At 40.5% G+C, this 11,839-nt stretch overlaps 1 protein-coding gene across 1 annotated transcript; it reads left to right on the top strand.

Moving 5' to 3' along the window:
• The first annotated feature begins 289 nt into the window (after positions 1-289).
• tecrl2a (trans-2,3-enoyl-CoA reductase-like 2a) lies at positions 290-9,981 on the top strand. The gene is made up of 13 exons (XM_067486368.1): positions 290-406; positions 3,641-3,691; positions 4,213-4,264; positions 4,768-4,812; positions 6,387-6,490; positions 7,445-7,560; positions 8,011-8,116; positions 8,289-8,361; positions 8,453-8,496; positions 8,577-8,634; positions 8,859-8,947; positions 9,032-9,077; positions 9,251-9,981. The coding sequence occupies exons 1-13, from the start codon at positions 383-385 to the stop codon at positions 9,376-9,378; spliced, it is 936 nt and encodes a 311-aa protein (XP_067342469.1). The 5' UTR covers positions 290-382; the 3' UTR covers positions 9,379-9,981.
• Positions 9,982-11,839: the final 1,858 nt, after the last annotated feature.

Raw genomic sequence — 11,839 nt, 5'->3', positions numbered from 1 at the left:
ATCTGAGTTGTCTTAAGTTGCTGTGCAAACTGCCTTTGTCTGCGGAGGTACCACCGCAAAAACGGAGAAAAAAGACGGAGGCAAGAAAAGCAGAAAGGAGAGTGTGTGCAGGGTTTCTGTGTCCCAGCACTATCTTAGATGAAGATAGAGAGAGCAAGAGAGTGTGTATGCGAGAGAGAGAGAGAGAGAGAGAGAGGAAGGGAGGGAGGGAGGGAGAAAAGGAGGCTGGGAACAACAGGGTCAGTCCAGGAACTGTCCTCTACAGGAAACTACTTCTGCATGTGTGTGAGGAGTGTGTGGGTGGGTAGTAGCTTCTAGTGATGCTTTAAGATCACTTGGTTCATCCTGTATACAGAGGACACAGTAATAATAACCCACCAGTATGAGCCGGACCACCTTCTTTCAGGTAAGACCATATAAAGCAGTGACTGACTTTTAACTGCAACATTCTGAGAGATTATTTTATTTTAGATGAATTTGTTTTACAAAACCTGGCTTAAGCAAAAGGCTCCTTTGAATTGTATCTACTCCCGCAAAAACAGAACGTGGGGAATTATTATTGAGGTTCAATTAAATAATCTTTTTTTTTTTTTTTTTTTAAATAATGATTTCTATTTTGGGAACTTCTTATGGCTGGCCGCATTCCAAATCACATGAAATTTGTCTCAGCAGAGTTTAGGACGTTTCTATGTCACAGCAAACAAACATGAGCCAGAGGCTTCTTTTAGAATTGTTTACTGCAGGGCCTGATGAGCTCTAATGGAGAAGCAGACAAGTAAATCTCTGAGTGCAGCTGCCCTTTAAACAAATAGTTTGATAATTTGGCAAATATCCCTATTTGCTCCCTTGCAGAGGCCTATGTCAGATGACTTACACAACTCTCTAACCAGTATTGGCTACTTAGCTTAGCTTAGCATCAAGACTGGCAACAGCTGGCAATGCTTTGTGACAAAACCCTTAAGTGTAAAGCCTGCAAAGTTCAGCTTCACAAGTGAGCAGTATTTCATTGGAAGGTTGTCAGATGTCCAGGTGAGATTGTCTAAAAGGTCATGTCAATTGGACTTCTTCTTAGTTTGACATGTTTGCTACTCGTTCAATTAGTTTCTTCAGTCTGAGGGGAGAGTTGGCTATGGTACCCAGTTCTATCCTCCGGTGTAGGTTTTTGTTTCTCACCTGGCCTGAAGAGGCTTGTTAGGAGGCACATGGGGTTGTGAGAGAAGGGGGAGTCTCAACACCTTTCATCCCCCTAGAAAGGGGGGAAACTTACTCTTCCTGATGTTGGATGAACAGCCAACATGGACAACTGGAGACAGATCTAGTGGCCACACATTAAAAATAATATAGTGTCTTCAACTTCAATACTTTACAGAACTTTCCAAGACTTAGCACTGATCTTTGCTGATCTGTAAATCAGATTTGAACAAAGCACATACAGTGAACCACATGCTACAGTAAGATGTCTGTTACAAAAGCTCAGATGTCCTTTGTTTTTCCTCAGCCGACCTGACAGTCATTCAGGTTTAACCTGGTATTTGAAAGTGACACATTTGGACGCAGTCCTTTTTGTGAGCGGTAAATTGTCGAGGCACGTTCTTTCTTTAACCGGGACAATGCATGTGGAACATTTAAAGGAATTGGCAGAATGTGAGGAGACAGCTGAGGGCTTTAGCTGATTATTTTCTCCGAGCGAAAATCTGTCAGTTTGCGTTCGTGTAAAAGCGAAGAGAACAATGGCAAACGCTGGGCAGACGTGTACAGCTTGAATAGCAATGTTCAGTTTGAAGTGATGAGCTTGTGGTTCCAGAACAGCCATTAGATTCATCAGCCTTTACATTAAAAGGAGCTATTATGACAGTGGGTTTCCATTAGTTGGATGATTAAAGCAAGTTATTGTAAAAAACACAAACTGGACCTCTGCCTCAAACTACTTTTGAAACCTCTTTGAACAAACAGTCAGTCAAACGATTTTAGAAGCTTTTATAAATTTAAATTTCAGCTCAGAATAAACAAACCTCAAACGCCCACATGCCACTCACACACACACAAAAAAAACCAAAGCCCTTACAAGCACATACTGTAAGCACATGGTGTGTGTGACCTGTGTCGCCAGCAGTGCCCTGTATCCCCACAAGAGGACAAGGGCACAGCTCAAGCGAGTGCACAGGCTTTTACATCCCACAGCCCCCCACAGCCCCCCAATCACACTCTTGTTACTCTTCAACAACATTCTGATGCCCCGACATGTGCCGCGAGAATGCAGTTGGGTAGGTCAGCAGATGGGAGGCAAAACAAACTTGTCTCCCAGGACGCTCAGATCCTGCAAAGCACAAACACACACTGTAAAAAGTGTCAGGACAAAATGCTTATAGTTATTATCTAGCATTAGTAAGATGTGGTGACCTAACGGAAAACCTTTTGCTGGTTTCAACTTCAGGCCATTCGTTAAAAAAAAAGTGAGGATACAAATCCTTTTTTAGTATGAATAAGTAAACAGATAATATTAGCTATAATATTGAAAACAAACACAAACTAAATTACTTCAGTTTTTTGCAGTGTAAACAGCAGATGCTTTATGTTTAGAGCTCTCTCTGTCTCTCTCTCTCGACGGTGCACTCAGCAAATCTTTAGGTATCCATTAGTGGGTTATTACACCGTCCAGTTAGGGAGCAAATTTAGCTGGGACAGCTTTGCTGAGCAGCACAGTGTGGAGTGCTTTCAGGGCAAATTGTGAGCCGCCACCCACCATCCTCCTTGCATATGCTGTACATCACTACTGACATAGTCTAATTAAGATGTGTGCAAGAGAGTAGCAGGACAACACATCTCTTTTTTTTCTTCCAGACTCATCATTCAGATTGAGATGACGCTACCTGCCGGGAAAAACTCGACACACTTGGCAGTAGGGCCTCCGAGACACTTATCCCTACGAGTAGACTCAAAATCATTGTTGGAGTGTTTTGGCATACATTTCTACTTAGGTATCTAAATTGTCCTCCGTTGTGAGTCACTCTGGATCAGAGTGTGATGTAAATATAGATTTAGTCGAACTGGCTTTGAATTTAATTTAGCGATTCCACTATAAACTACAGTATATTAAGAGTTTGCCTGCTTTTCTAGCAGTTGCAAGTATGTGAAGAGCCTGCAAGTTCTGAAAAACTTTTTTGTAGTTCTTAGAGCTGTAGCTGGACAGTCCCCGTTTTGTGTTTCTGGACTGCAGGAACTACAACTTTTGAGGATCCTTTTTAGCTCATACTGCAGAGTGGGTACTTTCCCAGCTGAACAGGAACCGTGACGTAGGGAGGACGTGATTGTTCATTTTCTGATTGGTCAGACTGACAACTAATCTGGTGTTACAGCCCGGTTCCTCCTAACGAGTAATTTCTTATCATATTTCTTATTTCTTATCTGAAGCTATTTTTCCAGTCAACTAGGCAGAAATGTATTTAGAAAGGAATGTAAGGAAGGATTTAAAAGTAGTCCAGCGTTGGTTGCCTATCGTGGTGTGGGTATTACTGAAGTGGCATGTAGAGGCTGAATCCTTTGACCACATCCTGAATTCTCTAAAAACAAATCTGTCTTAAGATCTTGAATGTGTGGCTGAATCTTGGGTCTTTACAAAAGTGCCACATCTTTTCTTTAGGTGGAGGTCCTCGATGTCAAGACAAGAGAGCAGCTCTGTTTTTTAGATAAGGTACAGTATGCAGATAATATTGCTTTGATTCAGGACTATTTAAAACCAAATAAGACACAGTATTAGTTTTAAGTTGCCCTGCATTAAGTTTAAGAGTTTCCTCCGGGTGCTTCACTTTCCTCCCACAGTCCAAAAACATGCATGTTAGGTTAACTGGTGCCTTTACATTGCCAATAGGTGTGACTGTGTGTGTGAAAGGTTGTCTGTCTGTGTATGTCTCTCTGTGTTGGCCCTGACATAGACTGGAGACAGCTGGAAGAGGCTCCAGCCCCCCATGAAGCTGAACAGGGAAAGTGGTTACAGATGATGGATGAATATAGCAACTTTTGGACATACAGATTTCCCCAAAATACATAATTGGCATCTTTAGACCACTTTGTGTTTACAACTTAACCATGATTTGAAACAAAATCCTGTGGGGTTGAAAAATACTTGACTGCCGAACATGAGCTTGAAATGACTGCGGGTTTTACAGGTGCTCAACATCCCACCTACATAAATTCTGTTTCTGCTCCACTCAGGTGGAGCCCTATTCAACAATAGGAGACATCAAGAGCCTTTTTCACAAATCATGTGAGTGGACAAATACATTATCTTTACTGGCCTCTTTTATCTTGATCCCTGACTGTGAAATCAAAGTACAATCCTCCGCTCTACTTAATAAATTGGGGTTTTTTTGCATCTTATTGTGGCTTATTATTCAAGATAGTCATATTGATACATTAGTGTTTTCTTATTATTACTTTCCTGTGTCTATTGTAGCATGTTTCCTGTAAATTAAAACATGAATTGACTTGAATTTTAGATCTACATATCTTATCATCTTGTCGTACCATATTCCAAAAAACCTGCTCTGCTAGAAACTATTTCCTGTTTACCCATTTGTAGCCTACAGTACCTCTGTTGTCAGAGTGAGTCTGGTCAGAAATGACAGCCCAAAGCTGTCAGCACCGTCACTGCAGCTCAACTCTATTCCATAGTGATCAATTATATATGGGCCTGTGGCCAAAATCTGTACGTGCTATGCAATGCTAGCACTAACTGTGTGTGTGTGTGTGTGTTTAATATCCACTCAGATCCTCACTGGTATCCAGCAAGACAGGCCCTGAAGCTTGATCCCAGTAAGTCGCCAAGTGGTGCATCCTAGTACTGTCTAATACTGTAAAAATGGACATCATTGCCTTCAAATAATGAGATAAAGTAGAAATTGAATTCTTATGTTGGCCATCCAATCATCCAGAGTAGAAAGGGGGCCACTCTGAGTGCTCACACAACTGTTTAAGGATAATTTATGCTTTGTCACGCACGCAAATTGTCCTATATGAGGGCAATTTGGGATGTTACAAATGGATTTGAATGCATACAGAGTCCACTCCATAGAAGGTGTGCAGTAATTAAGCTTCACATATTGAGTAATGCACTGTAGACGTCCATCCAGGCTGCTCCACCATCATTTATTATTGATGTCTGCATTGCTTCTTAATCTTGTAAATGTTTAGAAGAGATATGTACCTCCATCCACTGAAATTACCGAAAGGGGCATTTTAAATGTCCTCCACACAAAGCTGATGCTGTTCTTTGCTTATCTTAAACATATTGCAAAACCTAGCTTCCACTAAGGGGAATTTAATGAGAGCTGCTGGAATTAAATCACCGCCATTATGCATTGCCAACCAATAACATTTACAATAACCTTCACTCTGGAGGTGAATGAGAGCCGTAAAGAACACTGCACATCTTAAAAGAATCATGACTGTGGAAACCACTGTTTGATCAGCATCCTTTTCCCCATTCATTTCCGCCTAAATGAAAAGACAAAGATGGCTGTTTGTACATGGGAAAGGACTTGTTTCAAATGTCATGTGAGCTCTCACTCCTTAATAAAAAGCCCAAAGTAGACATTTGGTTAAAAGCTATCTGGGCCAGGGCCCCATGAGGATGTTCTACAAATGTCATCCAATTAGCTGAGTATATTATCTGAGCCCCCATGACTCTGAAACATACAATTATATAAATAATTCATAATAATATAGCAGGAGCTGGTTCAGGAATTAGTTGATGTTACTTTATTCCATTACTGTACAGCTATGTCACAGCTAGTTACTAGTTGCTTTTTGCAGATGTTGATTCTTAAATTCTTCATTAAATGACTTAAAAAAAAGTTCTTTGCCAATATTTTTTTTTCACTATGTTTCTTTGTGCTTTTACTTTTGTACAATTTTTGAGTACTTCATCTACCACTGGAACACAGTTTTCTTACTGGAGTAGGCAGCACTCTTACTTTGACTTTTACATTACTGAGTTCATGTACTTTATGTATCTCCTCTGGTTGTGAGCACAACTGTCAGGGACCACGTTTACATGGATTTAAGTAAGCGGGTTACAGTCAGCTTTCTCCAGAAATCTGATAAGATGGTTTCTGGAACTGGGGTAGATGATTATGGAAACCGGGTTTCCCCAAGTCTCTGTCGGAAAATGCAGATTACTAACCGGGTTTCTAATCGGCATTTCTCCAACTGTGCATGTGCAAATCTGAGTGAAAGAATGAATGAGAGTTAACAATGTTAACAACGAATGAAAGTAACCAGGTTCCATAAGTGCATTTAAATACGGACAGTGTGGCCATTTGTAAACTGTGAAAAAGAATGTGGAGAGTAGAATTGTTTTTTAGGAGCATTTCTTTCTTCTTCTTCAGAGGGAAAATCACTCAGAGATGATGAAGTCTTACAGAATCTTCCTGTTGGGACCACAGCCACCATGTACTTCAGGGATCTTGGTCCCCAGTTAGGCTGGACTATGGTAAGAGGAGCAAAGTCAACGATGCTCACAGTCCGTACTGTACATAGTTTAACTTTTGTCAGCCCTCAGGGGGGCCCCCTACTGGCCTGGGGCCCCAAGCATTTGCCTGCTGGCATGGAGGGCCTCTGGTTGTACCTACTATATAACAAGAGGTTTAATTTATTTTTATTGCCTCAAAACCAATTTAAATCAGTTATTGTAAACAACTTATTGATAAATAATTAAATATCACATAAGAGGTGCAATAGGTGTGAAGGATTTAAAGTGGAGCCTCTTACCCTCTTCTTAATCCTCACCTACAAAATACTTACACTGTATTGTAGATATCTTGTTACCCCGTTATTCCCCAAAGTCGGCTTTTCGTTATCAAGTAACAACAAATTTCTATCCATAGGTACTGTGGCGGTACACCGTTGTTACTAATAAGTACACAGTAGGTTCTCTGTACTTACCCTGTAAGTCCCGGGTTCGTCAGCATTTTTGGCGACAAACTGTGTGCGTCCCCTTTTTCTTAAACCTCTTGTCACATTTATACATTTTACTTCTACATGCCTATAGCCTATAGTTTAGTGTTGCTCAGAGTATGTTGAGTATGTATGTATCTGGTTACTGCCTCCTTGTAAAGTGATTTTCTGCTCACTGTTTGCCACCATAGCTCATTATTTGGCTCCTGCTCAATGTAATTTTTAGTTCTTTCTTATTCTAATCTTCGGGACTTTAGTTATTTTTTAGTTAGACTTTGCCTCATAACGATATTTTGTTCTCATATTCAGCTATGCCTTGATGACCATTATTATCGGTAGTAGTGCTACATATCTCTAGTATATTATTAAACGATCTCTGCATTTTGATCCTAATATTCTGAACAATGTGGCACAGCCCTATCCCTTTTATTATCCAAACAATAAAAAGTCATGGCACAGTCTAACGTGTTTTATGGTCTTTTGTGTGCAGGTGTTTCTGGCAGAGTACGTCGGGCCCCTTCTCATCTACCTCTTCTTCTATTTTCGAGTACCATACATGTACTTGCACAGATGTGCCTTTACCTCCAGCCCCCATCCTGTGGTCAAGTAAGTGCAAAAGCAAATTCTAAGGCTGGCTATGCTTAAACCAAGCAGGCTAGAAAACCAACTAGTTAACAAGCTCAACATCCAGTGCTGGTTACATACAGTGACCAGTCACAAAACTAAATCCACCTGGTTTTACAAACAAGGGAAATGTTTAATGGTGCCAGGGATTGGCCGGTGTCAATACCCCTGTCGACAACGTTAGAACCACCAGGTTCTGGTACTGTGGCTGGTCAGTGGATACTTAGTGGCCTAAGGTTGTTTTCTAACCCAGTTTAAACCTCTGATCATTTTATTACTTGCATCAGTTAACTGCACTGCATCACATATCATTGTACACGTACCAGAACAATCTGATTTCTCAAATTTAAGTAACTGTTCCAACAGAATGAAGCTGCACACTAATACAACACTGTTTGTCGGTGTGACCTTTACATCCTCTGTCTCTCTCAGACTCGCCTGTGAGTGTCACACCTTCCACTATTTGAAGAGGTTGATAGAGACTATCTTTGTGCATCGTTTCTCCCATGGGACTATGCCTCTCAGGACAATAGTCAGGGTGAGGATGTGACTACCCTTGAAAAGAAGACCATTAACCTCTTTTAAAACGTGTGTCCTTTTTTTTTTTCTTCTCCTTTTTCAGGCCAGTTGTTGTGACACTGCTTTTAGCCAGATACAACAAACAGTATTTCTTCAGCTTCACTGTACTATGTACATGTTCCCTCTCTTAGAATTGTGCCTATTACTGGGGTTTCTCAGGTTGGTTGGCCTATTATATCAACCACCCTCTTTATACACCTCCATGTAAGTTGAGACACACACAAACACACACACAGATACATGGACACAAAAAATATTGTTTGTCTGTTTTCCGCAACACTGTTTCTCTTCACAGCATATGGAGAACTACAAGTGAACTATGCACTAGTCGTATTCTTGGTACGTATATGCTGATACTCTCACTGTGCTGACATCAATTCATTGCTGCGTATGAAGTGAAATGCATATTTGTGCTCCAGATATGTGAACTGGGAAACTTTTCCATTCACTTGGCTCTGAATAATCTCAGAGCGAATGGTGAGTGTTTGATTCTGTTTACTTCCTTAGTAGCTGAAGGAGGAATGCATAAAGTGTGAACCCACTGATCAATGCATAACTAGGCATTAATCTACTTGATCATGACCTTAGTGCTGTGTCCTAAAACTCTTTCAGTTAATCCACAGTAAAACAGATGCTACTTGAAAGCTAATTTGCGTATGAACTAAATTCATTCTCTCATTCTCCACAAAACTCTTTCGAAGGATCCAGGATCAGAAGGTACCCTATTCCAACTAAGAACCCCTTCACTTGGCTGTTTTTCTTTGTATCCTGTCCTAATTACACATATGAGGTAGGTTTTTGTTGTAATGTACTGTATGGATCAGTATTACCCATGCATGCATTTCCCTCCTTATCTATTCGACACCTTCTACAGGTTGGAGCTTGGGTGAGCTTCACCATCATGACCCAGTGCCTGCCAGGTATGTAGTAGCCTACAGTACATGACTTTTTGTTGACCCCCCCCTAACAGCATCACTATCACCTGTACACATGCAGTGGACTGCAGGAAGGTGAAGACTTGGTATCAAGCCGCTCTATCGATGTAATACTTTTCTGTGTGTTTTTGTGTACTCTCTTTTGTGTTGTCTTGCAGTGGCATTGTACACAGTACTGGGGTTCATCCAGATGACCGTCTGGGCCAAAGGGAAGCACAAAGCCTACAACAGGGAGTTCAAGGACTATCCCAGCTTCCGGATGGCCATTATCCCCCTGATTCTCTGACAGTGTTGGAAAAGTAAGGCAGAATATAACAGCTGTGTATTCACTTCCCTACAAAGGTGTCACAGCACGATGCATTCGTATTAATGAATGAAGGATATGGAAAGAGTAATAATGTCGTGGGGACAGAAAATTGCTGCCAACGTTTAACCTTTGGTTTTAACAAAAGCGTTTCAGTTACGGATTTGGCTCCTTCATTACTGAAAGCTGACATATGACACATTAGCATTTTAGCAACCCATGTTTAAACCAGTGAGAAGTTCTCACTGCACACTGGCCTATTAGTCTACATGGTGTTACTTCTTTTCATTGCAGGTTGAGTGAAAAAAAGTCATAATACAGAGCCTGTGGAAGCACACTCAGAGATTTAAAATGCCGTGGCATCGTTTGAAGCTCTCAGGAGAAATGCTGCTAAAGCAGACATTTAATGATGTTAATATAAAGCTGTATATTTCCAAATATCTTCTTCAGAGAAAGTTAATGGTATCGTAGAAATGTAACTTCGGGCATCAGTGTGTTGGGTGCTAACTAGCTCTTACTGTCCACTCTCAGGTTTTTGTTGTACCAAGAACTTTTCTGTCAGTTTCTGTGAATGTAAATTAAATAAATAAAACTGGAATCAAAAGTTTCAAAATTTTGAATTTATGTAACTAAGTCAGACTTTTTTTAAAGAGTTGGATATACTGTATGTATATAATTAATACAAATGATTGCTATGCTGTGCTGTGCCATGTTTTTTATTTGGATGTGTGGGTTGTGAAAAGTCTGCTACATTTAAAGCAATCAGGGTTTGGGGTTCAGAATCTCTATTAACTAGGCTACTTCAACATCTGATCTGAAGGACCAGGAATTGAACCGCTGACCCTGCAGTTAATGGACAACCTATCCACAGCCACCTTTGTGTGTCTTTTTCAGGACCACATATTTTAAGGACTAAATATTCTGTGATACTATCAGTGTTAGTGTAGTGTTAGTGAACTACATGTACCAAAGCCAGTAGTTTACATACATTTTGCAGTAACTCACAGGTAGTTTATTTTTGCATTGCTTTTAGTAGTTTAAACACGAAATAATCTAAAAATTAAAAATGGACAAGATACAAAACCTCATAAAGCTTTATGGTTGAAAATGGTTTATTGATGCGTAGTAATGTCTGTAGTTTGATATGGCATCTAAATTTGATGCATGCATGCAACTTTTAGCAATAGTAACATGTTAGGAAGTTTATAATTGGGAAGTACTCATTTGAGGACATTGGGACATGATTATCGTACATTATCCAAGTGAAGAAAGTAAGATTTGGGAAAAAACTAATAGTTTCCAGGATATGTAAGTATAAGCAGTCATTGCATGTGGTGCACGTTAGTCTACATTGATTTCTTTTTTATGCGCATGCAGGGCATATTTCTTTGTCAAAAGTAACACTGCTGAATGCATTAATAGGAGAGAACTCTGAGGTGGAGGAGTGGTTTGGATAAAGTAAATGATGAAGATTATATTCCATCTGGTGTATCAGAATCTGACCAGCAGAGCAGTGAGCTATCACCTCTTCCAAATGCCTATAAACAGAGATCCACAGAACATGCACGGAAACATCAGAGTGTTGAAACACCCCCTGATGAGCCAGGATCTAGCAAAAATTAAAGTGTGCTTGAGGTCAGGTGCCTTCACCCCAGACATAGTGCAGCTTGAGGCTGAAGATGAAACATATGATTGACATGATTGGCAGCCACTAGTGAGCAGTATAATGATAGAGAGTTGATGAAACCGGTTTCCTAACTGCACAAATGTTTTTTCTAGTTCTTTTTTGAAGCATCCACTTTTATGTCTTGTGTACTTTACCCAAAGCTTAGGACGTTCTGGTCCAATGCCTTGCTAATCCCTTCCATTAGAGACAAAACCAAGCTTGACAGAGTTTTACAACTGAGGAAACTTCTAGAAGTATTCATTGATGAAGACATGAGGAACGCTGACAGATTCCAGGCCAGGTCCTTTATCAATAGCATCCTTAAAGGCTGCTTGCTTCAGGCACCAACCAAAATGTGTGTCAATTGATGAGCTGATGATTCCGTTTACAGAAGCCTGTCCAATTTGACAGTAGGTGCTACTAAAACCTGATCCACTTGGCATGAAAAACTTTGTGCTGCCTACGGCAGGTGGCATTGTGCTGGACTTTGAAGTCTACCAAGGTGCACTTGCACTGAGGTCACAGGTACAGGACGCAGAGGGACTCCTGGCACAACAGTATACTGTGATCGGTTTTTCACATCCCTGAAAGCTGTGGATCAAATGCTGGAGAAACAACCCCTTTTATTTTCAACGCATTCATCAGGCAGTCACCACCACCACACACGAGCGTGTTAAGTAGTTCATACATGTGCAATTAGTCATAAGTATTGATTATTTCTAGAGAGAATCTGCTTTATGTGCTCTGTGAAGGGGTTTGGTAACTAAATAATCTTGC

Source organism: Channa argus, chromosome 19, assembly GCF_033026475.1.
Source record: "Channa argus isolate prfri chromosome 19, Channa argus male v1.0, whole genome shotgun sequence".
In the NCBI taxonomy this organism is placed as follows: Eukaryota; Metazoa; Chordata; class Actinopteri; order Anabantiformes; family Channidae; genus Channa; species Channa argus.
The sequence above is the reverse complement of the archived record's forward strand: the minus strand, read 5'-3'. Positions and strand labels throughout refer to the sequence as shown.

Coding starts and splice junctions, on each gene's coding strand:
- tecrl2a (XM_067486368.1), top strand. CDS start 383: ATGAGCCGGACCACCTTCTTTCAG. Junction 8,117..8,288: donor CTCTCAGGACAATAGTCAGG/GTGAGGATGTGA, acceptor TCCCTCTCTTAG/AATTGTGCCTATTACTGGGG. Junction 8,635..8,858: donor GAATAATCTCAGAGCGAATG/GTGAGTGTTTGA, acceptor ACTCTTTCGAAG/GATCCAGGATCAGAAGGTAC.